This window comes from Nematolebias whitei, chromosome 15 (genome assembly GCF_014905685.2).
Source record: "Nematolebias whitei isolate Nwh7 chromosome 15, NemWhi1, whole genome shotgun sequence".
Classification (NCBI taxonomy): Eukaryota; Metazoa; Chordata; class Actinopteri; order Cyprinodontiformes; family Rivulidae; genus Nematolebias; species Nematolebias whitei.
In genome coordinates, this window is record NC_056512.1 from 11,236,255 (window position 1) to 11,262,866 (window position 26,612).

Genomic DNA, 26,612 nt, shown 5'->3' on the forward strand with positions numbered 1-26,612 from the left:
AACCATGACATTGACCTTTTCTCTCTAGCCCCGCTAGAGAAACAAAAGGTCACTAATCTGGGGGTGATAATGGACCTGTCCTTAAAACCCAACAGTCACGTAAACATGATGGTCAAATCCTGTTTTTTTCAGCTGAGACGGCTGTCTAAGCTGAAGCCTATACTCTCCAAAAAGAACCTTGAGACAGTGATCCACGCCTTCATAACATCTAGGCTTGATTACTGCAATTCACTTCTGTTTGGAATCAGTCAGTCCTCCATTGCTCGTCTACAACTGGTCCAAAATGCTGCAGCCCGATTTTTAACTGGTACAGGCTATAGAGAGCACATCACGCCAGTTTTGGCCTCCCTGCACTGGCTACCCATTCACCTTCGGATCCATTTCAAAATTCTCATGTATGTTTTTAAATCACTGAACAGTTCCGCCCCATCCTATCTCACTGATCTTCTGCAGCCATATGTCCCACCGCGCTCTCTGAGGTCAGCAGACCAGATGCTTCTCTCAGTCCCAGAAACCCGTCGTAAGCTCAGAGGTGACAGGGCTTTCTCTGTTGCAGGTCCACGACTGTGGAATGAGTTGCCACTGAGTGTCCGGCAGGCTCCCACACTCTGTCTTTAAGTCTCGCTTGAAGACCCACTTCTATTCGCTTGCCTTTAACACAGTGTGATTTGTTTTGGTCCGGTCTGTTCTCTACTCTGTTGGCCATTTTAGTTAGCTTCTGCTGCTATTTGTATCTGTATTTCTATTTTATGTTTTCCTGTCTGCTGTGCATGTTTGTTTCTTTTGTACAGCACTTTGGTTGGCCTTGTAGCTGTTTTAAGTGCTATATAAATAAATTGGTATGGTATGGTATGGTATGGTATATTGTGTTATTAATCTGTTAAATGGGATGTAGTCCACTTCTTCATATATATGTTCCAAATATTCAATTCCTTTACACCTCCAACCTGGGAAGTTTATCATCTTATTCTGTTGTAGGATGTCAGGGTTGTTCCAGATGGGTGTACGTTTACAAGGGATTAGTGAAGACTCTGTCATGGGATTTCATTCCATTGTTACGCTGATGATTGTCAGATTTATTTACCCCTAAAGCAGAAGGATGGACATACGTTCACACATCTCCTGGAATGTCTAGGAGATATTAAAGCTTGGTTGGCCTTGAACTTTTTAAATTTTAATGAAAACAAAACCGAGGTGATGGTGTTTGGACCCAGTGGCTCCTGTGAGTCCTCCTCTATTAACCTGGGACCCTTGGAGAAATATTTTAAACCTGTTATTACAGATCTTGGTTTTAAGGTGGACAGTGATTTTAAATTGGACAGCCAAATCAAAGCCGTGGTTAAGTCCAGCTTTTATCATTTAAGGCGATTGGCGTCAGTGAAGTCTTTTCTTTCCAGACAGCATTTTGAAATGGTGATCCACGCCTTTATTTCGACTCGATTGGATTACTGTAATGCACTTTATCTGGGAGTCAGTCAGTTGCTGCTCTCACGTCTGCAGCTGGTTCAGAATGCTGCTGCACGACTTTTAACAGGAACTCGAAAGAGGGAACATGTGACCCCTGTCCTGGCTTCACTTCACTGGTTGCCTGTATATTTTAGGATTCATTTTAAAATTCTTATGTTTGTTTTTAAATTACTGCATAATCTTGCCCCGGCTTACCTCTCTGGGCTTCTTCATCCCTACATACCCTATCGGTCTCTCAGGTCAGCAGATCAGCTGCTCTTGGAGGTACCAAGAACAAGAAGGAAGCTCAGAGGGGACAGGGCTTTCTCTGTCATGGGCCCTAAGTTATGGAACGACTTGCCTTTGCAGGTCAGAGAGTCCCCTTCACTGTCCATTTTTAAAGTTCGTCTTAAAACTCATTTATTCAACTTGGCTTTTAACACCAGCGGGATCTAGTTTTTAAATTTTGTATGCTTTTAAAATGTATGTTTTTAACACCAGCAGGATCTAGTTTTAAATTGTATGTTTTCTGTTTTTAAACTGTTTTTATTTCCACTTTTATTATGTTGTGTTTTAATGTACAGCACTTTGTGTCAGCTATGGTTGTTTTAAGGTGCTTTATAAATAAAGTTGGTATGGTATGGTATGGTCATTTTAAGAAACTCCCACCAAGCTGTCAGAGAGGAGCTGATATTGATGCTTTTAAAGCATTCCTGTCGTTTTATGTTTGAGCTAATGAATGGAAGGTCCGAGATCATTATAATATTGCAAAGTGTCTGTTCTACGTCTAGCCAGGGTTCATCAAGGGGTGTGTGTTTTATCCATTTTGAGATATATTCTAGCCTGTTGGCTAGAAAATAATAATAAAAGTTGGGTAATTCTAGTCTTCCTTTATCTTTGGATTTCTGTAGTGTTTTTAATCTAATACGAGGGCGTTTATCTTTCCACAGAAATTTAGAAATAGAGGAGTCCAGGGATCTAAACCAGTCAGATGATGGTTTATTTGGGATCATTGAGAATAAATAATTTATTCTAGGCAAAACCATCATTTTTATTGATGCGATCCTTCCCATGAGAGATATGGGTAAAGATTTCCATCTAGCCCGATCATCCTCAATTTTCTTTAAAAGTGGGGTGTGGTTTAGTTTTGTTAAATCTGCTCATTTAGGCGAAACTTTGATACCCAAATATGTAATATTCCCTGACTGCAGTTGTGTAGTAAGTGAATTGTTGAAAGAGCAATTAATTGGTAGAACTGTGGATTTTAGCCAGTTTATAGAGTAATCTGAAACTTTTGAGAAAGAGTTTATCAGTCCAATAACCTGAGAGATGGAGGTTTGTGAATGCTGGAGGAAGAGCAGCACATCATCAGCATATAGACTGATTTTGTGCTCTCTGTTCTTGCATTTTATGCCTTTAATATCTGTAGTTTGCCTGATTGCTGCGGCTAGCGGTTCGATGAAAATAGCAAACAGTGAGGGGGAGAGTGGACATCCCTGCCTGGTTCCCTTTGCAGAGCAAAACTAGCAGATATTTGATTATTTGTCCTAATGCATGCTGAAGGAGAACTGTATAATATTTGTAACCAATTTATGAAATAATTTCCAAAACCAAATTTATGTAAGGCTGCAAATAAAAATTTCCAGTTAACTCTATCGAAGGCTTTTTCTGCATCTAGAGAGAATATTGCTGTTTCAATATTTTTACTGTAAGAATAATCTATTAAATTAAATAATCTGTGTGAATTTGTGGCTGAATGTCTCCCTTTTATAAAACCAGTTTGGTCAGGATGTATTATTAGAGGAGTTACCATTTCTAATCTTTTTGAGAGGGCTTTACAAATTATTTTAAGATCAACATTGATAAGAGATATGGGACGATAACTGGTAGGTAATACAGGATCTTTGCCTGGTTTTAACAGGAGACTAATGTTGGCAGAATTTATATTTTTTGGAAGACTTTTATTTTTCTCAGTTTCTTGTAGCATTTTGTGAAATAGTGGTGCCAGGATATTCCAGAATTCTTTATAGAATTCTGCTGGGAATCCATCTGGACCTGGAGCTTTTTTATTGGACATGCTTTTGAGGGCTTCCTGGAGTTCCACTGGTGAATCCAGCTCCATTGTTTGACTATCTGATAGTTTAGGAAGTGTTATTTTATCCAGGAATTCATTAATTTCATTATCTGATGGGTTTATCTGGGGCGAATACAAGTCTTTATAAAAATCTCTGAAAATGCTGTTAATTCTTTCAGGGTCGTAAACTGTATTCCCAGTCAAGTCTTTAACACCAACTATAGTTGTTTTTTCCTTATTTATTTTGAGCTGTTTAGCTAGAAAGCTACCTGACTTGTTGCTCTGTTCAAAATTTTCGATTCTAAGTCGTTGTATTAAGAATTGAGTTTTTTTGTTAATACATTCTTTTAATTCCAATTTTGCTTTACGCATTTTATCCAGCATTTCTTCATCTTGAGAGGCTTCTAACGATTTAATGGTTTCTTCTAGTTCCTGAATATGTTTATTTTCTTTTTTCTTCTTTTGTGATGAGAATGAAATTATTTTACCTCTCATTACAGCTTTACCTGCCTCCCAGAGAATAGATGCTGAAGTTCCAGGCACGTCATTATACTCCAGATATGAAGCCCACTCTTCTGTAAAATATTTGATAAAATCTACATCTTCAAGCAGTGATGTATTAAATCTCCAGTTTATACTTTTGGGGATTTCTTTTCTGTTTGCTAAATTTAAACAGACAGGAGCATGATCACTGACAGCTATAGGGTGAATCTCAGTGTCTGAGATGTCCGTCAACAACGAGCTGCTGACTAAAAAATAATCCAGATGAGAGTAGGAGTGATGGACAGAAGAGAAGAAAGTATACTCCCTATGATTCAGGTGAAGAGATCGCCATGCATCACAAAGTCCATAATCATTCATGTACTGTTTAACTACATTTATGGACTGCCAACTACGCTGAGTTCCTGCTCTACTACATCTGTCTAATTCTTCATTTAGACCAAAGTTGAGGTCACCTCCAAGTATAAGTGAGCAATCCAAGTGATCAGAAAGTGCTGAGAAAAAATCATGAAAAAAAGAGGTGTCATCTACATTTGGGGCATATATACTGACAATACACAACTTATAGTTATTTATATAAAGTTTTATTATTAAATATCTGCCCTCTGGATCTGTGACTGTGTCTAGTATTTTAAAGTTAACATTTTTATGTATTAATATTGCCACTCCTCTTTGTCTTGAGTTATAGCAGGCACAAAACACATTAGGAAAATCAGTTGATTTAAGATCATCTGCAGCTGTCGTAGATTTATGAATCTCTTGTAAAAAGACAACATCTGCCTGTAATCTTTTAAGCTGGTTAAAAATTCCTAATCTTTTTTGTTGAGTACTGGTTCCATTAACATTCCAAGTTACAAACCTTACTCTGCCCATATTTGTACGTGTGTAGTTAAAAGTTGACCAGTGCATGTCACCATAGATACAAATAGATCTAAATAAAATCTGAGTTAATGCTTGAGCTAGCCTGTTTAGATCTTCACAAACAGTGATGTTGGAAGTGGAAAGATACCAGAAGATTGAGTAGATGCTGGATGTTGTTGAGGTGGAAAGATATAAAGTTCTCATATGAGGTGTCCGTGTGTGTTCTCTTATGAGGTGTGTGTGTGCGTGTGTGCTTGTGTGTAAATGATTGTTGGGTGGCAAAGAAGCAATGAGAAAAATAAAAAATAAAAAAAAGAATGACGAAGAGATGCGTTAACAGACACAAAAAGAAAAAGAAAATAAGTGGAAAAAACAAACAAACAAACCAGCTGTGACACCGTTCTCCTTCACCAGTGCAGACACCCGAGCTGTGCTTTACATTTTATTTACAAATGCCAGTTAATTTACTTCCATTATTACCATTTAAATCATCACCACTAAACCCCAGCTGCCCAGGGGCCACCGTCACCAAAAGCCAAACTTTAAATAGTTCAAAATAATAAATCGTAAATAATAAATAATAATAAATCTTCTTCATACACCAAAGTTAGTCATAGAGTTCCTCAGTGCTCAGTGCTTGGGCCAATACTCTTTACTTTATATATGCTTCCATTAGGTAAAGTTATTAAACAGCATGGGATAAATTTTCATTGTTATGCTGATGACACACAATTATATTTGCCCACTAAACCCAATGAATCCAATCAGCTACTTAGACTACAAGCATGTCTTAAAGACATAAAAACCAGGATGACTCTTAATTTTCTCCTGTTGTACACAGACAAGACTGAGGTTTTGGTTTTTGGACCTGAGCACCTTAGGAATGAATTTTGCAGTCTTTTTCCCTCCTTAGATGACATTAATCTGTCCTCCAGCTCTAATGTTAAAAATCGTGGTGATATTTTTGATCAGGACATGTCTTTTATCCTCCACATTAAAAATGTTACTACAAGCCGGATTCCAAAAAAGTTGGGACACTAAACAAATTGTGAATAAAAACTGAATGCAATGATGTGGAGGGGCCAACATCTAATATTTTATTCAGAATAGAACAAGAATCACAGATCAAAAGTTTAAACTGAGAGAATGTATCATTTTAAGGGAAAAATCTGTAGTTTCCAAATTTCATGGCATCAACAAATCCCAAAAAAGTTGGGACAAGTCCATTTTTACCACTATGTAGCATATCCCCCTTCTTCTTACAACACCCAATAGACGTCTGGGGACAGAAGAGACCAGTTTCTCAAGTTTAGAAATAGGAATGCTCTCCCATTCATGTCTAATACAGGCCTCTAACTGTTCAATCGTCTTGGGCCTTCTTTGTCGCACCTTCATTTTTATGATTCGTCAAATGATCTCTATAGGTGAAAGATCTGGACTGCAGGCTGGCCATTTCAGTACCCGGATCCTTCTCCTACGTAGCCATGATGTTGTGATTGCTGCAGAATGTGGTTTGGCATTATCGTGTTGAAAAATGCAGGGTCTTCCTTGAAAGAGATGACGTCTAGATGGGAGCATATGTTGTTCAAGAACCTGAACATAGTTCTCTGCATTATTGGTGCCTTTCCATTCCAGACATGCAAGCTGCCATGCCACAAGCACTCATGCAACTCCATACCATCAGTGATGCAGGCTTCTGAACGGAGCGTTGATAACAACTTGGGCTATCCTTGTCCTCTCTAGTCCGGATGACATGGTCCTCTCTGGTAGGGATGACATGGCGTCCCAGTGTTCCATAAAGAACTTCAAAACGTGACTCATCTGACCACAGAACAGTCTTCCATTTTGCCACACTCCATTTTAAATGACCCCTGGCCCAGTGCAAACGTCTGAGCTTGTGGAGCTTGCTTAGAAATGGCTTCCTCTTTGCACTGTACAGTTTCAGCTGGCAACGGCGGATGGCACGGTGGATTGTGTTCACTGACAATGCTTTCTGGAAGTATTCCTGAGCCCATTCTGTTATTTCCTTGACAATGGCATTACTGTTTGAGGTGTAGTGACGTTTAAGGGCCAAGAGATCACGAGCATCCAACAGAGTTTTACGGCCTTGACCCTTACGCACAGCGATTGTTCCAGATTCTCTGAATCTTTTGATGATGTTATGCACGGTTGATGATGATAACTTAAAAGTCTTTGCTATTTTACACTGGGTAACACCATGCTGGTATTGCTGCACTATCTTTCTGCGCAACAATGGTGGAATTGGTGATCCTCTTACCATCTTGGCTTCTGAGAGACACTGACACTCTGAGAAGCTCTTTTTATACCCAATCATGTTGTCAATTGACCTAATTAGTGTTAATTGGTCTTCCAGCTGTTTGTTATATGCTCAATTTCCTTTTTCCAGCCACTTATTGCTACTTGTCCCAACTTTTTTGGGATTTGTTGACACTGTGAAATTTTGAATCAACATATTTTTCCTTTAAAATGTTACATTTACTCAGATTAAACTTTTGATCAGTCATCTATGTTATATTACAAATAAAATATTCACATTTGCCATCTCCACATCATTGCATTCAGTTTTTATTCACAATTTGTTTAGTGTCCCAACTTTTTCGGAATCTGGTTTGTAGAACTGCCTTCTTCCATCTGCGCAATATCGCTAAAATTAGAAACATCTTTTTAAAAATCCATCCTTTTTCTTCCTCTTATCCGGGGTCAGTCGCAGGGGTAGCAGCCTAAGTAGGGAGGCCCAGACTTCCCTCTCCCCCGTCACTTGGGCCAGCTCTTCCAGGGGAATCCCGAGGTGTTCCCAGGCCAGCCGAGAAATATAGTTCCTCCAGTGTGTCCTGGGTCTTCCTCTGGGCCTCCTTCCGGTGGGACGTGTCCGGAACACCTCACCAGGGAGGCGTCCAGAAGGCATCCTAAACAGATGCCCAAGCCACCTCAACTGGCTCCTCTCTATGTGGAGAATTTTTAAAAATGATGCAGAAAAACTTGTCCATGCATTTGTTACGTCTAGACTGGACTATTGCAATGGTTTATCATCTGGATGTCCAAATACTTCCTTAAAACGTCTTCAGTTGATCCAAAATGCTGCTGCCAGAGTCTTAACCGGAGTTAGTAGGAGAGATCATATTTCTCCAGTTTTAGCTTCTCTCCATTGGCTCCCTGTCAAATCCAGAATAGAATTCAAAATCCTACTTCTAACCTACAAAGCTCTCAACAACCTGGCTCCATCTTATATTACAGATCTTATTGTTCCATATTTTCCCAACAGAGCACTTCGCTTTCAGGCTGCAGGTCTACTTGTGGTTCCTAGAATTTACAAAAACAGAATGGGAAACAGATCTTTCAGTTATCAGGCTCCTCTATTGTCGAACCAACTTCCAATCTCTGACTGTGAGGCTGACACATTAGCCAGTTTTAAAATTAGGCTTAAGACTTTCCTTTTTGCTAAATCCTATAGTTAGGGTTGGCTTGGGTTTCCTGAGCTGTCCCTTAGTTATGCTGCTATAGGCTTAGACTGCTGGAGGACAAACTGACCACACTTTTCACTCTGCTACTGTCTTCACTTACTCTGCTCAACCTGTTTTGTATTTGTAATTATTTTTTCTATCCTTAACATGTGTTTTTTTTTTTGTCTTTCAGGTACACCTGGACCTACAGGTCCTTCTCAAAAAATTAGCATATTGTGATAAAGGTCATTATTTTCCATAATGTAATGATAAAAATGAAACTTTCATATATTTCAGATTCATTGCACACCAACTGAAATATTTCAGGTCTTTAATTGTTTTAATACTGATGATTATGGCATACAGCTCATGAAAACCCAAAATGCCTGTCCCAAAAAATTAGCATATTTCATCCCACCAATGAAAGACAAGTGTTTTTAATACAAAAAAATGCTAACCTTAAAATAATCATGTTCAGTTATGCACTCAATATTTGGTCGGGAATCCTTTGGCATGAATGACTGCTTCAATGCGGCGTGGCATGGAGGCAATCAGCCTGTGGCACTGCTGAGGTGTTATGGAGGGCCAGGATGCTTCAATAGCGGCCTTAAGCTCATCCAGAGTGTTGGGTCTTGCGTCTCTCAACTTTCTCTTCACAATATCCCCCAGTTTCTCTATGGGATTCGGGTCAGGAGAGTTGGCAGGCCAATTGAGCACAGTAATACCATGGTCAGTAAACCATTTACCAGTGGTTTTGGCACTGTGAGCAGGTGCCTGGTCATGCTGAAAAATGAAATCTTCATCTCCATAAAGCTTTTCAGCAGATGGAAGCATGAAGTGCTCCAAAATCTCCTGATAGCTAGCTGCATTGACCCTGCGCTTGATAAAACACAGTGGACCAACACCAGCAGATGACATGACACCCCAGTGACTGTGGCAACTTGACAATGGACCTCAAGCAATGTGAATTCTGTGTCTCCTCTCTTCCTCCAGACTCCGAGACCTTGATTTCCAAAGGAAATGCAAAATTTACTGTAATCAGAGAACATAACTTTGGACCACTCAGCAGCAGTCCCAGGTGAGATGCTTCTGACGCAGTCTCTTGTTCAAGAGTGGCTTGACCTGGGGAATGCAGCACCCGTAGCCCATTTCCTGCACACGCCTGTGCACGGTGGCTCTGGATGTTTCTACTCCAGACTCAGTCCACTGCTTCCGCAGGTCCCCCAAGGTCTGGAATCGGCCCTTCTCCACAATCCTCCTCAGGGTCCGGTCACCTCTTCTCCTTGTGCAGCGTTTTCTGCCACACTTTTCCCTTCCCACAGACTTCCCACTGAGGTGCCTTGATACAGCACTCTGGGAACAGCCTATTCGTTCAGCAATTTCTTTCTGTGTCTTACCCTCTTGCTTGAGGGTGTCAATGATGGCCTTCTGGACAGCAGTCAGGTCGGCAGTCTTACCCATAATTGCGGTTTTGAGTAATGAAAAAGGCTGGGAGTTTTTAAAAGCCTCAGGAATCTTTTGCAGGTGTTTAGAGTTACGTCGTTGGTTCAGATGGTTAGGTTAATAGCTTGTTTAGAGAACCTTTTCATGATATGCTAATTTTTTGGGACAGGCATTTTGGGTTTTCATGAGCTGTATGCCATAACCATCAGTATTAAAACAGTTAAATACCTGAAATATTTCAGTTGGTGTGCAATGAATCTGAAATATATGAAAGTTTCATTTTTATCATTACATTATGGAAAACAATGACCTTTATCACAATATGCTAATTTTTTTAGAAGGACCTGTATATCTGGACCTACCAATCTGTGTTCGTTTGTCTCTCCTTCCTGTCCTCTCAAACCAGCTGGTCAAAGCAGATGTCCGCTTGTCCTGAGCCTGGTTCTGCTGGAGGTTTCTTCCTTTTAAAAGGGAGTTTTTCCTTTCCAGTGTGATTGCTAAGGATGGGAGACTGCAACGAAGCCAAGATTCAACTTGTCTGCTGGCCTCCTTAGAAAGAGAACTTTACTAATTGGCTTTTATGTATTTGAATGTTTCTGTAAAGTGCCCTGAGATAACTTTGTTGTGATTTGGCGCTATATAAATAAACTGAATTGAATTGAATTGTAAGCTAAGGACCTATTTACATGGACACGGTGGGGGGAAACGTAGGTTTTTTTGTATGTTAATTAGAGGAAAAAATCCGCGTTGACATGGGCTAATTTTGTGTTTACATGCATCTGGAGAAATCCCCTCCACCCCACCGACTCTGCTGTAGTTACCATGCCGGGTCATTAGTTGGCGCTGTGAATTTTGTACATTCACCTAATGCGCATGCGTGCTGCCTCTGTCTGCTCCTTTCCTCTGGGCTAAAAGTTCAGCTAACAACATCTTAACCAGAAATTAAAGCTGGATTTTGGCTGGATTCTGAATAAGAGTCGACAGATTTGACGCCAAGAGGGACCGCTTCATCTAACAGCTCCACACCGGTCGCTGAGTGGACCAGAACAGAGTCGACAATGTCGGACTTTACTCTGTGATAATCAGTAGCTGATTTACAGCAGGTAAATAAACGTTCTTAATAATGTTAGCTTGTGTTTATTTCGATCACACAACAACCAGCTGAGTTTTTATTTTTTCCTGAAAAAAGAAGAAGCTGTCCTTCCACCAGGTGGACCGGTTCTGAACGAGGCTCGGTCCAAGTGCAGTGCAGGAGGACGTCGAAGAGAGAGATGTTGGATGAACTATTTATTTAAAATACCCCTCAGTTCTTTTATTCAATCCATTCAATGGTTTAAGCTACATTAATCAAAGGAGTAACAGCCTGAACGAGCCAGATGAACAATGTGGGACCAGATTCCAGGATGAAAACAGAGTCCAGTTAATTAATGTAGTTTAAAGTTAACGTGTTTTTAATAGTGTTCAGTTTAATTATCAGTGTTTGTGTGACATACAGTTTGTGGTGTTGAAATAAATAAAAAAAATAAAAATTAAACCTGATGTCTTCATTTTCAACTTTAACACGCAATATGTTTAGCATCATTTTAATCACATAATTTGAATTACATAATGTCCAGATAGTTTCACTATATATCTCAAACTTAAGATAAATACTGTTTATTATTATTAAACTTGTTATTTAGCACATAGTATGTTCTAGTGCAGCGCGACGTGTGCACGTGCCTCGTTCTATAAACAGCGATATTAGAACTGGATCAGATTGTCTCTTCCAACACAGATGTTGGTCACAGCTCCTGGAATCTGACGTAGATTAACTACGAGATTAAAAATATATTCCATCAGTCGTAGTTCAGAAAGCACCGTGTCCGCCGTCATGTTGATAGAAATGTAGCGTCGGTCCGCGCATGTGCGGATGTAGTTTAACACAAAGCCTCAGCAGGAGATGTTTACATTATCAGCGGGTGGTCAGCGAAAATCCTCCACTCTGGAAGGTGGGTTGAAAAACCTCCGGATTCAAAGACAGGGGCCACTGGTGTCGTGTAAATGATCAACAGAACCACAGAGAGAAAGCTGCGGATGCACTCAAAATATGCGCTGTGTAAACGGCTCCTAAGATATCTGCATATACGAGCTCAGCTTTGAAATTCAAATGAGTCTTCAGCTGCAGTAAGTGGCGGGGACAGGGCAGGTTTGTATACAGTGAGCGAAAGAGGTGGGGTGGCATGAAGGTGCAGATTGGGAGGAAAAAGTGGCAGATTTTCAAGTATAATTATAACTCTAGGTAGAATATAAGACTATATTGTTTTATAATGATATAGTCTCATTTTATATTGTGAATTAAATTATATTGATATTTTAAAAATATCGATATATCGCCCAGCCCTAGTGGTGGCCATCTTGGATTTTAATATGGGAACCCAATTTTTGATAGGGTGTTTTTTATGGTTTTAATGCCTAGATGCAATCACACACCAAAATGGAAATTGGCACAGTGCTTATTTTTCAAATAATCCAGCTCACAAGGTTAACATATACACTGTATAGTAATTTTTATATACTGCGGCAACCATCTTAGACTTAGACATGGCAAATCCAATTTTCAAAAGGATAGATCTAGAATGTAGCGGTAGATGTAGTCACACTCCAGAATTCAATACAACTTATTTTTCAAGTTATCGCACTCACAACATGCATGGGCGGGTGAAGGGCATTTTCATTTGCCTCTTTTTACTCTGTGATGGGGGACAAAAATACTTCTTACAATCCAGTCACAAGTATGGGCCCAGTTAAAACTGCACAGGTGTTGATTAATGTTCATTTCAGCTTAGTGTTAAATTAATGATACGTTCTCCTCACATTTTTACTGGTTCTAGATTTTCTTACACTAAACACTACATGCATTAAATATAACACAGCTATTAAAATATAATTTGAGATAAAATTGTTAACTTATGAAAGAAGAAAGTAACCAAACTAAATAATTTTTACTGTGCGGTGTGGAAAGGTGACAGAGATAAGAAGAACTCTTACCATGGTGAGGCCCAGTAAGGTTGGACTGATGAGGTGAACGGGTGCCGAAACACTGCTGTTGTGACTCCTTTCCCAGAAAGTATAAAACACATCTGACCAGCAGATGATCCACAATAGAAAGCCAACAGCCTGGGAAGAAAAAACAGTTTAAAATGTCTCAGAAATATAAGTTATGTTTAAACTATTATAAACCTATTACAAATGTAGCGTCCATCTAACCAGGGGTCCCTCAAAGAGACAGAACATCCTCAAAGACATCACGTCTCTCCTACCCCCCTCTCTGTTAAATCTACAGCTCAGATCAACATCCTGACCACCCCTGGTTCCATATTGTATTATAATTAACTGTGTTAATTAACCCTCTCTCTTGGGAAGGGACAGATATTTATTCTCCGACAAGAAGTCCATAACAAAGTATGAACTTCACCATACTAAAAAAACCAAGGTCGCCATGGTAACAAAGGAAGTTACCCACCAACTGAACAGAGATTCAAAGTAGCCTACTGTTTTCAATGTAAGGGGTGTCAGAATCAAACTTGCATTTTGTGAAAGAATGGTGCTTACGTAAAACAAGGTGTTTCCATTTTCAACAAAGCTATTGTTCCCATCTGTGACTTTGAGGGGAGGTTATAATTACATTAATTATGCAGTCGGTTTACACCCACTGTGATAGCAATCCGATTGGTGAAAACCAAGGGGCACAATCTCTCCTGGCGTCAGGTAATACACCAGAGATCGGCAGTTGCTAAAAAGTTGTTGAAAAGAGTTGCAGAGAAGAACTCTCTGCAGAGAAGCAGTCTCATGGAAGAGAAAAACTCTCTTGAGAGGAGCAGTCTCATGATGGAAGAAGTTGTCCGAAGCTGGCAGAAGTGGCTCCTGGTGGAGAGTTAGGGCTGTATACCGAATAGGGTTGTATATCTCTGTGTGATAGACGATTCGATTCGCATCTATAGATACAAAGGTTACAATTCGATTCAAAAACGATTTATTTTAAAAACAGAACGATTTGATTCGATTCGATACAGTGTAAGAGCGATTTGGTTAGATTCAATTTTATATATTTCTACAGTTTAACATTTGTTGAATGTAGACAAATATTTCATTATGAACAAAAAGGGCCATTTCTATAAATGTGACATTCTTACATTATTTTTAAATTTGTAAAAGTCTACATATATCAAATCTAAAAGCGTGCAGTAAGGCACTGGCAAAAATAAAGTAAAAAGCCAAACAACAGAATCACATGTCAAATGTGTTTATTTTTAGACATGGACCTAAAAAGACCAGCTAAAAGAATATTTCTTTGTTTGATGGGATCAATATAAAATGAGAAAATAAAGAAAACTTATAAAATGCACAAATGACTACAGCAGAATGTAATAAAAAAAATCACTAGGAAAAAAATAGGAATAAGCTACAGTAAGCACAAAGCACCTGTGCAATAACCTGCTGTGCAATAACCTGTCACACACCCTGTGTAGTTTGGTAGTTATGTGCAATATATATCGTGCATTTTAGCTTATATTACAAACCGGATTCCAAAAAAGTTGGGACACTAAACAAATTGTGAATAAAAACTGAATGCAATGATGTGGAGGGGCCAACATCTAATATTTTATTCAGAATAGAACACAAATCACAGATCAAAAGTTTAAACTGAGAGAATGTATCATTTTAAGGGAAAGATATGTTGTTTCCAAATTTCATGGCGTCAACAAATCCCAAAAAAGTTGGGATAAGTCCATTTTGACCACTGTGTGGCATCCCCCCTTCTTACAACACTCAACAGACGTCTGGGGACAGAGGAGACCAGTTTCTCAAGTTTAGAAATAGGAATGCTCTCCCATTCATGTCCAATACAGGCCTCTAACTGTTCAATCGTCTTGGGCCTTCTTTGTCGCACCTTCCTCTTTATGATTCGTCAAATGATCTCTATAGGTGAAAGATCTGGACTGCAGGCTGGCCATTTCAGTACCCGGATCCTTCTCCTATGTAGCCATGATGTTGTAATTGCTGCAGAATGTGGTTTGGCATTATCGTGTTGAAAAATACAGGGTCTTCCCTGAAAGAGATGACGTCTAGATGGGAGCATATGTTGTTCTAGAACCTGAACATAGTTCTCTGCATTAATGGTGCCTTTCCAGACATGCAAGCTGCCATGCCACAAGCACTCATGCAACTCCATACCATCAGTGATGCAGGCTTCTGAACGGAGCGTTGATAACAACTTGGGCTATCCTTGTCCTCTCTGGTCAGGATGACATGGCATCCCATAAAGAACTTCAAATCGTGACTCATCTGACCACAGAACAGTCTTCCATTTTGCCACACTCCATTTTAAATGACCCCTGGCCCAGTGCAAACGTCTGAGCTTGTGGAGCTTGCTTAGAAATTGCTTCCTCTTTGCACTGTACAGTTTCAGCTGGCAACGGCGGATGGCACGGTGGATTGTGTTCACTGAAAACGCTTTCTGGAAGTATTCCTGAACCCATTCTGTTATTTCCTTGACAGTGGCATTCCTGTTTGAGTTGCAGTGACGTTTAAGGGCCCGGAGATCACAAGTATCCACTAGAGTTTTACTGCCTTGACCCTTACGCACAGCGATTGTTCCAGATTCTCTGAATCTTTTGATGATGTTATGCACGGTTGACGATGATAACTTAAAAGTCTTTACTATTTTACGCTGGGTAACACCATTCTGGTATTGCTGCACTATCTTTCTGCGCAACAATGGTGGAATTGGTGATCCTCTTACCATCTTGGCTTCTGAGAGACACTGACACTCTGAGAAGCTCTTTTTATACCCAATCATGTTGTCAATTGACCTAATTAGTGTTAATTGGTCTTCCAGCTGTTCGTTATATGCTCAATTTCCTTTTTCCAGTCACTTTTTGCTACTTGTCCCAACTTTTTTGGGATTTGTTGATACTGTGAAATTTTGAATCAACATATTTTTCCTTTAAAATATTACATTTACTCAGATTAAACTTTTGATCTGTCATCTATGTTATATTACGAATAAAATATTGACCTTTGCCATCTCCACATCATTGCATTCAGTTTTTATTCACAATTTGTTTAGTGTCCCAACTTTTTTGGAATCAGGTTTGTACATTACTACCTTGAAATACTTATTCACACAAATTCATTCTACTTCACCGTAAAAATTCTACAATGTTGTTTACTATTTTTCTCTTCAGAAACTTTGTAAATATTATAATTACTTTTTCACTTTTTGGTAGTTTATTTTGTACTCTTATTGCATGCTTTAGTATTTCTTGTTTGCTTGTTTTTTTTTTTTAGCAAGTCAAATCGGTTCTTCTCATCCTGAGCATTTCATTGTGTTAACCTTGCATATGACAAATAAACACAACTTGAACTTGAACTTAATAAAACAAAAATATTATGCAAGAACAGTACGCCTAACAACAGCAGCACGAACATGAGTTTGTGTGAGCAGGTGGGCACGGATTAATATAACATCATATCATTTAAACAGCAGCATGAGATCAGATCAGCAGCATGGATAATCAGCAGCACATATCAACAGTCAAAAGTGTTGATTACATGTATAAAAGAAATCAAACTGCAGCTTTTTGACCTGGTGAGGTAGTCTGAACAAAAGTAATGTCCTGCATTTCTACATTCACGTCAGGTTAAATCTGAAATCAAACACAGTGAAGTAGTTCACTTCCTTATGTTTGTGCTTAGTTACCTATATTTTTATTCATCATAATCACTGTCCTCATCTTTTTTTGCGGCAGGTTTTTCGCAAAGAAAATCAGCTGATCCACATGCTCATGTTTGAGTAGACTGCGTTTTGTGGAAACAATATCTCCTGCAGTGCTGAAAACTCTCTCAGATGCCACACTGGTGGCTGGTATGCAGAGATACATTTTAGCCATAGATGACAGCAGTGGCAAGTCCTGTTGCTCTTTCCACCACTGTAGTGGGTTTTTTTTCAGGGGCAAAGGATCACGCTCTCTGTACCTCTTGACTTCTTCATTGGCCTGGTCCCTCACAGATCTAGCCGCCGTCCTTACTTGAAAGTCTTCTCCCAACAGCTGGTCCAGGGCTGACATTTTCTTCTTTTTACAAGGACGTTTATCATCTGAAATAGAAAATATCCATTATCTAATCCATTATCTTTACCCGCTTATTCCATTTTGGGTCACAGGGGTCGCTGGTGCCCATGTCCAGCAATCACAGTGCGAGGGGCGGGGTACACCCTGGACGGGTCGCAAGTCCATCACAGGGCCACATAGAGACAAACGAGACAAACAACCATTCACTCTCTCATTCACACCTAGGGACAATTTAGAGTTACCAATCAGCCTAACATGCATGTTTTTGGTCTGTGGGAGGAAACCGGAGTACCCGGAGAAAACCCACGCATGCACGGAGAGAACATGCAAACTCCACCCAGAAAGGCCCCTGGACCGGGGTTTGAACCCAGGACCTTCTCACTGAGAGGCAGCAGCTCTACCAGTTGCGCCACCGTGCTGCGAAATAGAAAATAATTACCTTATATTACTGGCTATGCTTGCCACAAAGTTTTTTTAATTAACTTTACCATTTTATGTATAAATCTTCATTTGATGTTCAGAATTTATTTATGTAAGGACTTGTGTACATATGTAAACGATGTATCATTATCATCATCATCATCATCATTATTATTCAACTCTTTCTTTGCATGCAGATCCTCTCATTAAAGTGAATGTGTTTTATACTGACACTATGGCTGCAGCACAAGTTTAAGACAAAGTCTTCTCGTTCTTGATCACAAGTTATAAAACACACAAACCTTTATGCTCATCTTGGGTCTGAGGTACATCAATGCAGACGTCCGGATCTCCATTTGCAGGTTCAGTCTAACATGGATCAGTCTGCACTGGACCTCTCTGAACTGAATCTCCCGTTACCTAGAAATAAAACATGAAATTACATTTAGTGTACAGTATGGTTAAAAGCAATGTAAACAATCAAATAAAGAGTAGTCAGAATATATCTAATGGCAGCAACAAAACACAGCAGACTGTAACTGAATGTACTGTAATATGTATTTTGACAGTGTGTTGGGGGATTTACCTTGTGATGCAGGTATGTCGCTTCTGCTGATATGCTTGTGAATGTCCTCTCTGCATCATGGTTACTGAGGAAGGGGAGGGACTTAAAATGGGGGTCCAGAGCTGCTGCAGTGTGGAAGAGATCTTCAAGGCCTGTGTAGCGTTTCTCCAAGTCATTCTTGAACGCCTGCTTCATCTCTCTGATTAACACTGAGTCTTCATCTGATGGTTCAAAGTTCTTTTTAAGCTTTGCTTTTACAAGAAGAATCATTGAGAGTGTGGGTCGCTTGTCTTCAGACATGCTGGTAGTCACAAGTTTGACCGGCACCATCAGTTTGACAATGTCTTCAATGTTGCAGAAGTCTTTGTCCTTGAGAGTATTCACCTCTTCTGAGGTCCCTGGACATGAGTGCTGCAGAAATCGCAGGATGTTGCTCAAAAAAGCGTTCAAGCATGTCATGGGAGCTATTCCACCGCGTGGATACATCTTGGATGAGTTTGTGGGAAGGCAAGGCCAGTTGTTTCTGTTTCTCTTAAAGAATTTCTGCTGCCCTCACACTACGATGAAAAAAGGCAACAGCTTTTCTCACTCTTTCCAGCAACCTTGCTACAGTATCAACTTTAAAAGCTTTCTGTGTGGCGAGATTAATTGTGTGTGCAAAGCACATGAGGTGAGGGGTCATCTCTGCTTCCACTCCAACTAATACCATGTTTGTGGCATTGTCTGTCACCAGGGCTGGATCTTTATCAAGAAGGTTCCAGTCAACACATGCCTGTTTTAGCAGAGCACCAATATTTTTCCCAGTGTGGGATCCTTTGAATGCCCTGGTTTGCAACACATGCACATTTAACTTCCAGTCTGGAGAGATGTAGTGGACAGTGATGGTCACATAAGACTCAGTGGAGCATGACATCCAGGCATCGGTTGTAATAGCAACTCGCTCTGCATGTGCAAATTCTTTTTCAACTTGGCTCTCTTCACTTCGGCATGTGTTTGTGATATGCTGCCGGGAAGGAATCTTATATCTGGGCTCTTAAGTATTAATCAAATCCTGAAATCCTCCCCCCTCCACTATATTGTACGGCCATAAGCCCTTAGCGATAAAACGGGTTATTGATGCCGTTATATCCTTAGCTCGTGATGAACTGTCGCCGAGTTGCACCTAAAATTTAGTGATAACGTTACCCGTCGCTCTCTATGTGGCAGCTGCCTGCTCCTGCTCGTTGTTATGGGGCTTGAGAAGTTCGCCATACTCCTCTCTGTGTTTTCTCGTTGCATGTTGATCAAGGTTTGTTGTGCTACCAGTGTACTTCAGAGGTGCTCTGCATAGCTTACAAATAGCGGGTTTTTGTAAAGTTTTCCGTCCTTCTTGTAAAACCCAAAAACGTACCACACTTTAGATTTTTGTCTGGCTGCTGTATTGAAAATCTTTCGCAGTGACCAGCTAGCGCTGCTACTATTTACATCCATTCTCATCGTCTTGGTGAGCTACGGAGCATGCGTGAGAATAGCTTCGCGGGCATTTCTGACTCTCGCGTTGTTTTATAAACGCAGTGTCAACCTAGCTAGTCTCGCGATACCCGGTCCATGTCTCTTCAACCGGTTCATCTCAGCATTTGTGGCTGGTTGCTTTCGATTTATACAGCTGCTACAGACACAAACATATCGCTAGCTTGTCAAACCGGATATCCGGTCGTATCGGGTTATCTATAACAACCCTAATACCGAACCAAGCTTATTCCATGACACCGACCGAACTGCGTTGGTCGTTGTATGGATTGAAACGTCACTCTTCTTTCAATGTCAAGTTTTGGTATTGGATGCAACGTGTCACATGGTTTTAGCATGCAGCCAGGTAAAACACAGACATATGACAAACAGACTACGTGTTTACATCCAGAGCTGTTATAGAGCTGCCCTACAGCTGTATGTCTATGGTGCCGATTCCGCCCACAGACGGGATTCACGGCAGCGCGTATGGCGTCAAACGGCTTCAATTTACGAGCGGAAAGTTGTTCCGTGGTCGTCTTCAAGGGGGACCGCAGCCTCCCCCCCTCCTCTCAGAGTTAAAATCAGCCTGTGTGTGTTGAAATGTCTGATTCATTATCTCCACGGCCGGACTCCCCTTCTTCAAAGAACTTCGAGGACGGAGCTGTGTCTGAGATTTCAGCTGGTGAGTTTACATTTATTAATGTTACTGCAGCGTTATACGTGTAATACAGTGAGTTAAACTAGAATCCATGTAATGCTAACTTTAAGATATTATTGTGGAGCTTTATTTTATGGTTATGTAGTTAGCTAAAACCAAAGCTAAATAAAGATTGACACTAACAGATAAAGCTTGTAAAAATGTGTTCATCCATCAGATCAGCTGGTTAAACAGTTCACCTAATGTTCACCATTTGTTTATGTTCTCCTCACAGGAGGCTCTGACCCTGATGTGAGGAGGACAGAGGCAGACAAAAGAAAAGCGAGGGGGGGGGGGGGGGGCACTGCCTTTTTCTACAGTGGAGGCTGCATGGTGAAGGTAAGTAAGCTGTAAAGGATATTGTTGACTAGTTAAAACTTTTGTCTCTCAGCCTAGATAATGGTTTGTAAGCAATAATAACACAACCATGTTATTGTTGATGTTTTGTGTTCTCATGTCAATTAGGGAGAAGATAAGAGCCATAAACCCCAGAGAACCACAGAGAAGATTCAGGAAGAGACACAGAGCTACAGAAGTCTGCATCAACCCTAACCTCAGTGAATCTAGAGACCTGCTGCTGGAATGTGAGGGACACTATGCCAATGCCATCAAACTGACAACCAGGTATCTGTGTGTGCAACAGGCATCATCCACACCCTCAGAGTGAACATTTTCTACTGCTGGAGATACCATCAGCCAGGAGCAAGCTTGTTTGTGTCCAGAGAAAGCAGACATGTTGATTTTTCTGAAGAAAAACTGCTAAGTGAAAAGGTCCTCAGTGTGTAGCAGTGAGCACTAGACACTGACGTGTCACTGGTTTGCAACTGTTCTTTTGACTTGAAATTATTTGTTTATTTTTATGTAAGAAAACTGCTTGGAATGGAAAAATACCAAAGTTAAAAAATGAAACTCGCGATTTGTACTGTAATGTGTAACATAATTTTCTTCTTGTTAGAATTGAAATTAATTACAAAATTGGTACCGAAAATTAAACCGTCTAGGAATCGACACCAGGCTTAATTTGTAAACTAAAGCCCCCAGTATACTGCCGCGTACAGCCATACGCAGAGGTACGCACGTACGTATGCACGCAGAGGTACGCACGTACGTACGCACGCAGAGGTACGCACGTACGTACCCACCAGGGCATGTCCGTGCAAAGCTCAAATTTTTATGACCGTGTACGCGGTGTCGCACAATAAACTGCCCAGCGACGGACTGTTTTGTATGCAACGCCAATGTATTAAATTCCCCTTCTTCATCCCTGATCTGGCCTTTTCTTTTGTTTTTTTATCAAGAGGCAGTGATCTCTTCCTCCTCCGTTGATGCAACGACTGAAATGGTGAGAAATGAAGGAATTTGTCACGAGCAAATTAAACACAGGTCCAGCGTGGCTGCGGGAGGGTCTGGAGATTTCCTGGTGGGCTGGACTGATGTGTGGGCTGTAGAGCCAGCGCTCCCTGTTTTTTTTATTTTTTAGATCTTTTATTAACAATTTATAAACACAAAACACCGCTGCTTCTGAGGCTGCCAGCGCTCGCTTTTTTTTATTTTTTCCGACCTGTCAATCAATCCAGTAGGTGACCAATCAGCGACCTCAATTTGTCCCGAAGGTAAACGCCCCTTGTCTGTGAAGCTGCTCTGCAGCTGCTCGGGGTGTACGCTGGAGTATCATGTCTGAACCCTCTGCGTACAGTATAGGGCTGCAACTAACGATTATTTCAATAATCGATTCATCGGGCGATTATTTTTTCGATTAATCGATGAATCGGCAAAAAAAAAAAACGTTTTAATTTCCACCCCTTTATTCCAAAATTGAACATTTGACTGACATAGTAATTCACACAAATAACAGGTTGCTATTTTACTATTCTGTTAGTAAAAGATTGAATAATAAAAAAATAAAAGTTAGTCAAATAGCTTAAAAAAATAAATGTACACAACAATATATACAAATGTATCTTTATACCTGCACAATATGTAGCTACTTTGTAAAATGTGTCCTTGAGGGAAGAGTGTAACCTGGATTAAAAGTGTGGATTATTGTAACCTGGATTAAAAGTGTGTATTATTGTAACCTGGATTAAAAGTGTGGATTATTGTAACCTGGATTAAAAGTGTGGATAATTGTAGTGAAGCCTTCGTCTTCAACCATCGACAGAGGCCTCATGTCAGTGACGATCATTTAAGGATGTTTCAGTGAAGCTGCTGCTGCTGTGGTGTCCATGGTGTCTGTCCATCATGAAGGATGTTGTTGTTTGTTGTTGTTTTCTGGAATGAGACAGTAAATATGTTTTATAGCATAATTTACAGCAACTCAAGAAATGCCTTGTTTCACTTACAGTGTTAGGTTCAGGCAAAAGTAGCTAAAAGAGCAATTAAACACACACACATATATATATAAAATACTTAATTCCACACATTTGAGTAGATGTAATAAATTACTTTAATTCCTGTTTAAATGCAATTCATCCTGCCATACCTGCAGTGTCTTCAGACTTTGCCAGCAAATTAAAAGTTGAAGCTTAATCATTTAATTATTATCTTTGTGTTAGATTTATTTATAAATCACATTTAAACACTGCTTGTACCAATTAAATTAAATAAAAAGTAACACACGTTCTCTATCACCGCCATTAATCAGATAAACAAACAAACAGCAGCTTCATCTACCAGACAGACTGACGTTACGTTTTCTCTCTGGAAACAGAACAATGTGTTAAATTGTAGAGACTCACCTGCAACACGAGTTGGGAGTGAAACATGTTGTATCAGCTGCAGCTCGTGACTCCGACATGTTTTCATTTATCTCCGTGGTTCTCTCGTGTCGTGTCGGTGATTTTCAAAGCAGCATGCTTCTCATCTTTTATCTTTGTGAAGTTCTCCCACACTTTGGAGGACTTGGGTCTAACAGTTTTCGCTGCGTCGTTTGTAAAATTTACTTAATTTCCTTTGAAAACACTCTGCTCTGCTTCCTCCTCCCCCTCGCTCTGTTCAACTCGCGCTGCAGTTTTTTTTTATCAAACTTTATTCAGTCAGTCAGCATTGACAATGAACTGCAGGTGAACGAAACAAAACCGCTCCACAGCGCCGTGAAAGACGCATAATCGCGCGACACAACGAATCGATAACGAAATTCGTTGCCAACGCTTTTAATCATCGATTTTTATCGATTTTATCGATTCGTTGTTGCAGCCCTAGTACAGTACACGCGTACGTCCGTTCACACGTACGTACGCTGCAGTATACTGGAGCCTTAATTGATGCCAGAACAGTGTGTGTGTGTGTGTGTGGGTGGGGGGGGAGGGCGGGGTCTGTGGGTCCTCTAACAGAAAATTTTGAATAACAGATGCATCCTGATGCATGCAGAGATGCAATTTCCTGCATTCTGGTATATTTGAATGCGTTGTGTAGTGAACTAGGCCTGAGGTCAAGTCCTGACCTTAAGGACCTTATGGGACAGAAACTGTCATTTCATTGATTTGAATCCAGAAATACAGGTTGACCCATCCTGAGACTTTCTTTCTTGAATTGATCAAGTGAAAGAACTCTCTTTTCTATTATCATTACTATTTTACAAATGTTTTGATAATCAAATTGTGTTAGTTCAAACAATGTTTAAATGTTGAAGTGAACTACTCATTTTTAAATCAACTGTGAAACAGTAATAACGATTTTTAATCCTCATTCAAAGTGAAATCAAGTTGGAATATGTTACAGAGTAATGATTCAATTTCTTGATCGTCTGTTTGAAATGAGCAAGTGGTGTAAGTTGGTCAAAGTTCAAGTTTCGGTCAACTGCAAGTTTACTGAAAAAGAAATGTCATGTTTAACTTTTACAGCAAGATACTAGAGAAGTGACTCCACGAAGTCTGAGTTCTTCATAACAATCTTCTGTCTGTTCTTAAACAATCTTAATCTTTTTCCTTGACTTTTCATAACACCTTACATCACAAAACACACCTCTGTTTTGGTCCATCGACCAATCAGAAACTCCCAAATGAACCGGAAATAGAGCTCTTTAAATGTTGGTACTTCCTAGTTCAACCCAGTTGGAGTTCTGCAAGAGGTTCCACCTCCAGTTGGAGTCGGGTGGAGAGTTTGCAGCTCCAGTCGTTTGGGAGAACAGAAGTCCAGCCATGATTCAAAGCTCTTCCGAGTATTGGGGATTATGACATCTTCCACCTCTGAGTGGAACTCTGACGGACTCCACTCATGTGAAGTCCACTCGTGAGGTGAACTGTTGTTGACGAAGTCCCGCCACCACTCCGGACGGTTCTCTGCCATCCTACGGAGACGCTGGACCGGTAGCGTAACTGGAGCTCCGCTTCCACTGATAATCGTCAGAGAGGTAATGAGTCGAGTTCACTACCGAGCGTACCGAGGAAAGCTGGGTCGAATGGAGGGTGCAGTTCTGTCCAACACTTTTCACTTCACCACACACAATCTCCCTCCCTCTAAACTTCAATCTTTAAACTCTTCTATCTGCTAAGAAATTAATCCAGATATTTTTAGAAATGTCTGAAGCAAAGTTTTTCAACCACCGCCGTGTGGTTAATGTCTGTGTGAAGCTGGAAGCAAGGTTTTCAACCATCGCCGTATGGTCTTCCTTGTAAAACTGATTAATAAGCTGTCGTTATTTTCAATTTTTGCCAACTAATGTAAATGTGTGATGTGTTAAACTTGATTCTGTTAATAAATGACCCACTGTCGTTGGTGAGTCAAAGATAATTAACGTCTCACGTCACATTTTATTAAATTCAGATGCACGTCATTATACAGTCCAGAAAAATGAAAGAATCCGTTAAATTTATGAATATATATCAGTATATGTTCATTCTACAGTTGTTATACATCAACATTTATCTACATTTGTAAACAATAAAATTACTATTTTGGAGAGGAACAGCAAGTTGTGTGCAGCAGCTCTGATTCTGTCAGGTGTCCTAACCCCTCTCCCTCCTCCCTCCCCTCACTTCATAGTTCTGAGGTGAACTCTTCTCCGCTCCTGCTCCAGTCTCGTGGCACCTTTTGAAGCACCTGAAGGCTTCAATTTTCTGTTGTCCAACTAAGGACATTCATCCATCCATCCGTCCATCCATCCATTTTTTATGAAAGTAAATGGGATATTTTTTTTTACATTTTGATCGCTTTTGTTATTTTGACAAATTAGTGCTGTTGATTTGAAACGTGACGTATAATGTGAATAACACATCAAACATTTCTTTCTTTGTATTTTTTATTTATTTTTTACAGTAAGCTTTTTTTATTTATTATGTCTGAAATGTTGCAGGAGTTCAGGCACCTGCTGATGCTGTGCGCACGCAAGAGCTGTCTGGAGACGTTTCTGTGCGTAACGTGCACTGTCGCAGGGCATTTATTTATTCTGTTGAATAAATTATCATTTCTGTTTCGGGGGTCTGAGAGGAGGAGAGAGGGGGTGTTTTTCAGTGCGCAGCCCCGCTGAGTAGGGATATTTGGAGAGGAGGAGAAGGACTCTGTGCAGAATCTCTATGCGTAATGTCACCATCTGTGGTTCGCCGCGCGTGCTGCGGCTAGGAATCTCCACTCCACAGACTGGGTCCGCTGGGCTAAAGTCTCCTCTCGTAGTATTTTTAAATAAATAATAAAAAATAAAAAAAACGTGCGATGACTGAACTTTTAGGGGCAGAACTGGAATAGAACGGGTCAAAATGAGAAAGTTCCTGGATCTTGTTCCGGCAGGATCCGGCTCAAATTAACCACTGACTGACACTGAAGTGAAGGTACCGACACAGGTACCAAATTTTTTAGAAAGGTACCTAGCCCTACGAAGAGTTGGCTCTGAGCCAGCCCAGAAGTTCGTGGGGACTCTGATCCAGTTAGCTGAGAGACGGAGAGAGTCCTAGTAACTCTCAAACACCCCGTGAGTGATGAAAGACAACCACCGGCTGGAAGAGACATGGTCCCCGAAGGAAAAGCATCCCTTTTCAGATGACAATGTGAACCTCCTGCCTCAAGTCATCATATCCACTGTGGTAGTGAGAAAAGGACATCTCCTGGTAGGACAAACGTCTTCCTTCTGATGAGAAAATAACTAAGTGCCAACTGAGTTTAAACATAATTAGTTCACGAATCGGAGAGATTACCTAATTTTTAACATTGAGAGCTAAAGTCTTACTCCAAATTGAAAACCTCTTCTCAAAGTCTTACATCATTCATTTTCTGAAAAAATACTATTGGTTATTCGTCCATATATCATATTTGCCATAATTTCATAATGTCATTATTCACAAGCTGACAAATGTTACAGAAATGTGTATTTAAATTACCAGTCTTTCTTCTCTTTGAGTAAGGAGGATTACATATTGTTTCAAGTACTCACATAATTCTTGATTGAGGTTTTCAACATTACATAACTCTGAACAGTTAGCCTAAACACCTGTTCAAAGGTATTCAGACCTCTCAAGGGTTTCCCCTAGACAAATAACTAGAAAGATCCTGGATAAACTTTGACAGGTACGGCATATATATATATATATATATATATATATATATA

The 26,612-nt window shown here is 40.2% G+C and overlaps 1 protein-coding gene across 1 annotated transcript in view; it reads right to left on the reverse strand.

The window, feature by feature from the left end:
- LOC119421956 (multidrug resistance-associated protein 1-like) overlaps positions 1 to 26,612 on the reverse strand; it is a 217,184-nt gene that overhangs the window by 177,533 nt on the left and 13,039 nt on the right. Inside the window, exon 3 of the mRNA XM_037689314.1 lies at positions 12,817 to 12,945. Within this exon, the coding sequence (XP_037545242.1) occupies positions 12,817 to 12,945 (129 nt within the window). The remainder of the gene's footprint in view (positions 1 to 12,816; positions 12,946 to 26,612) is intronic.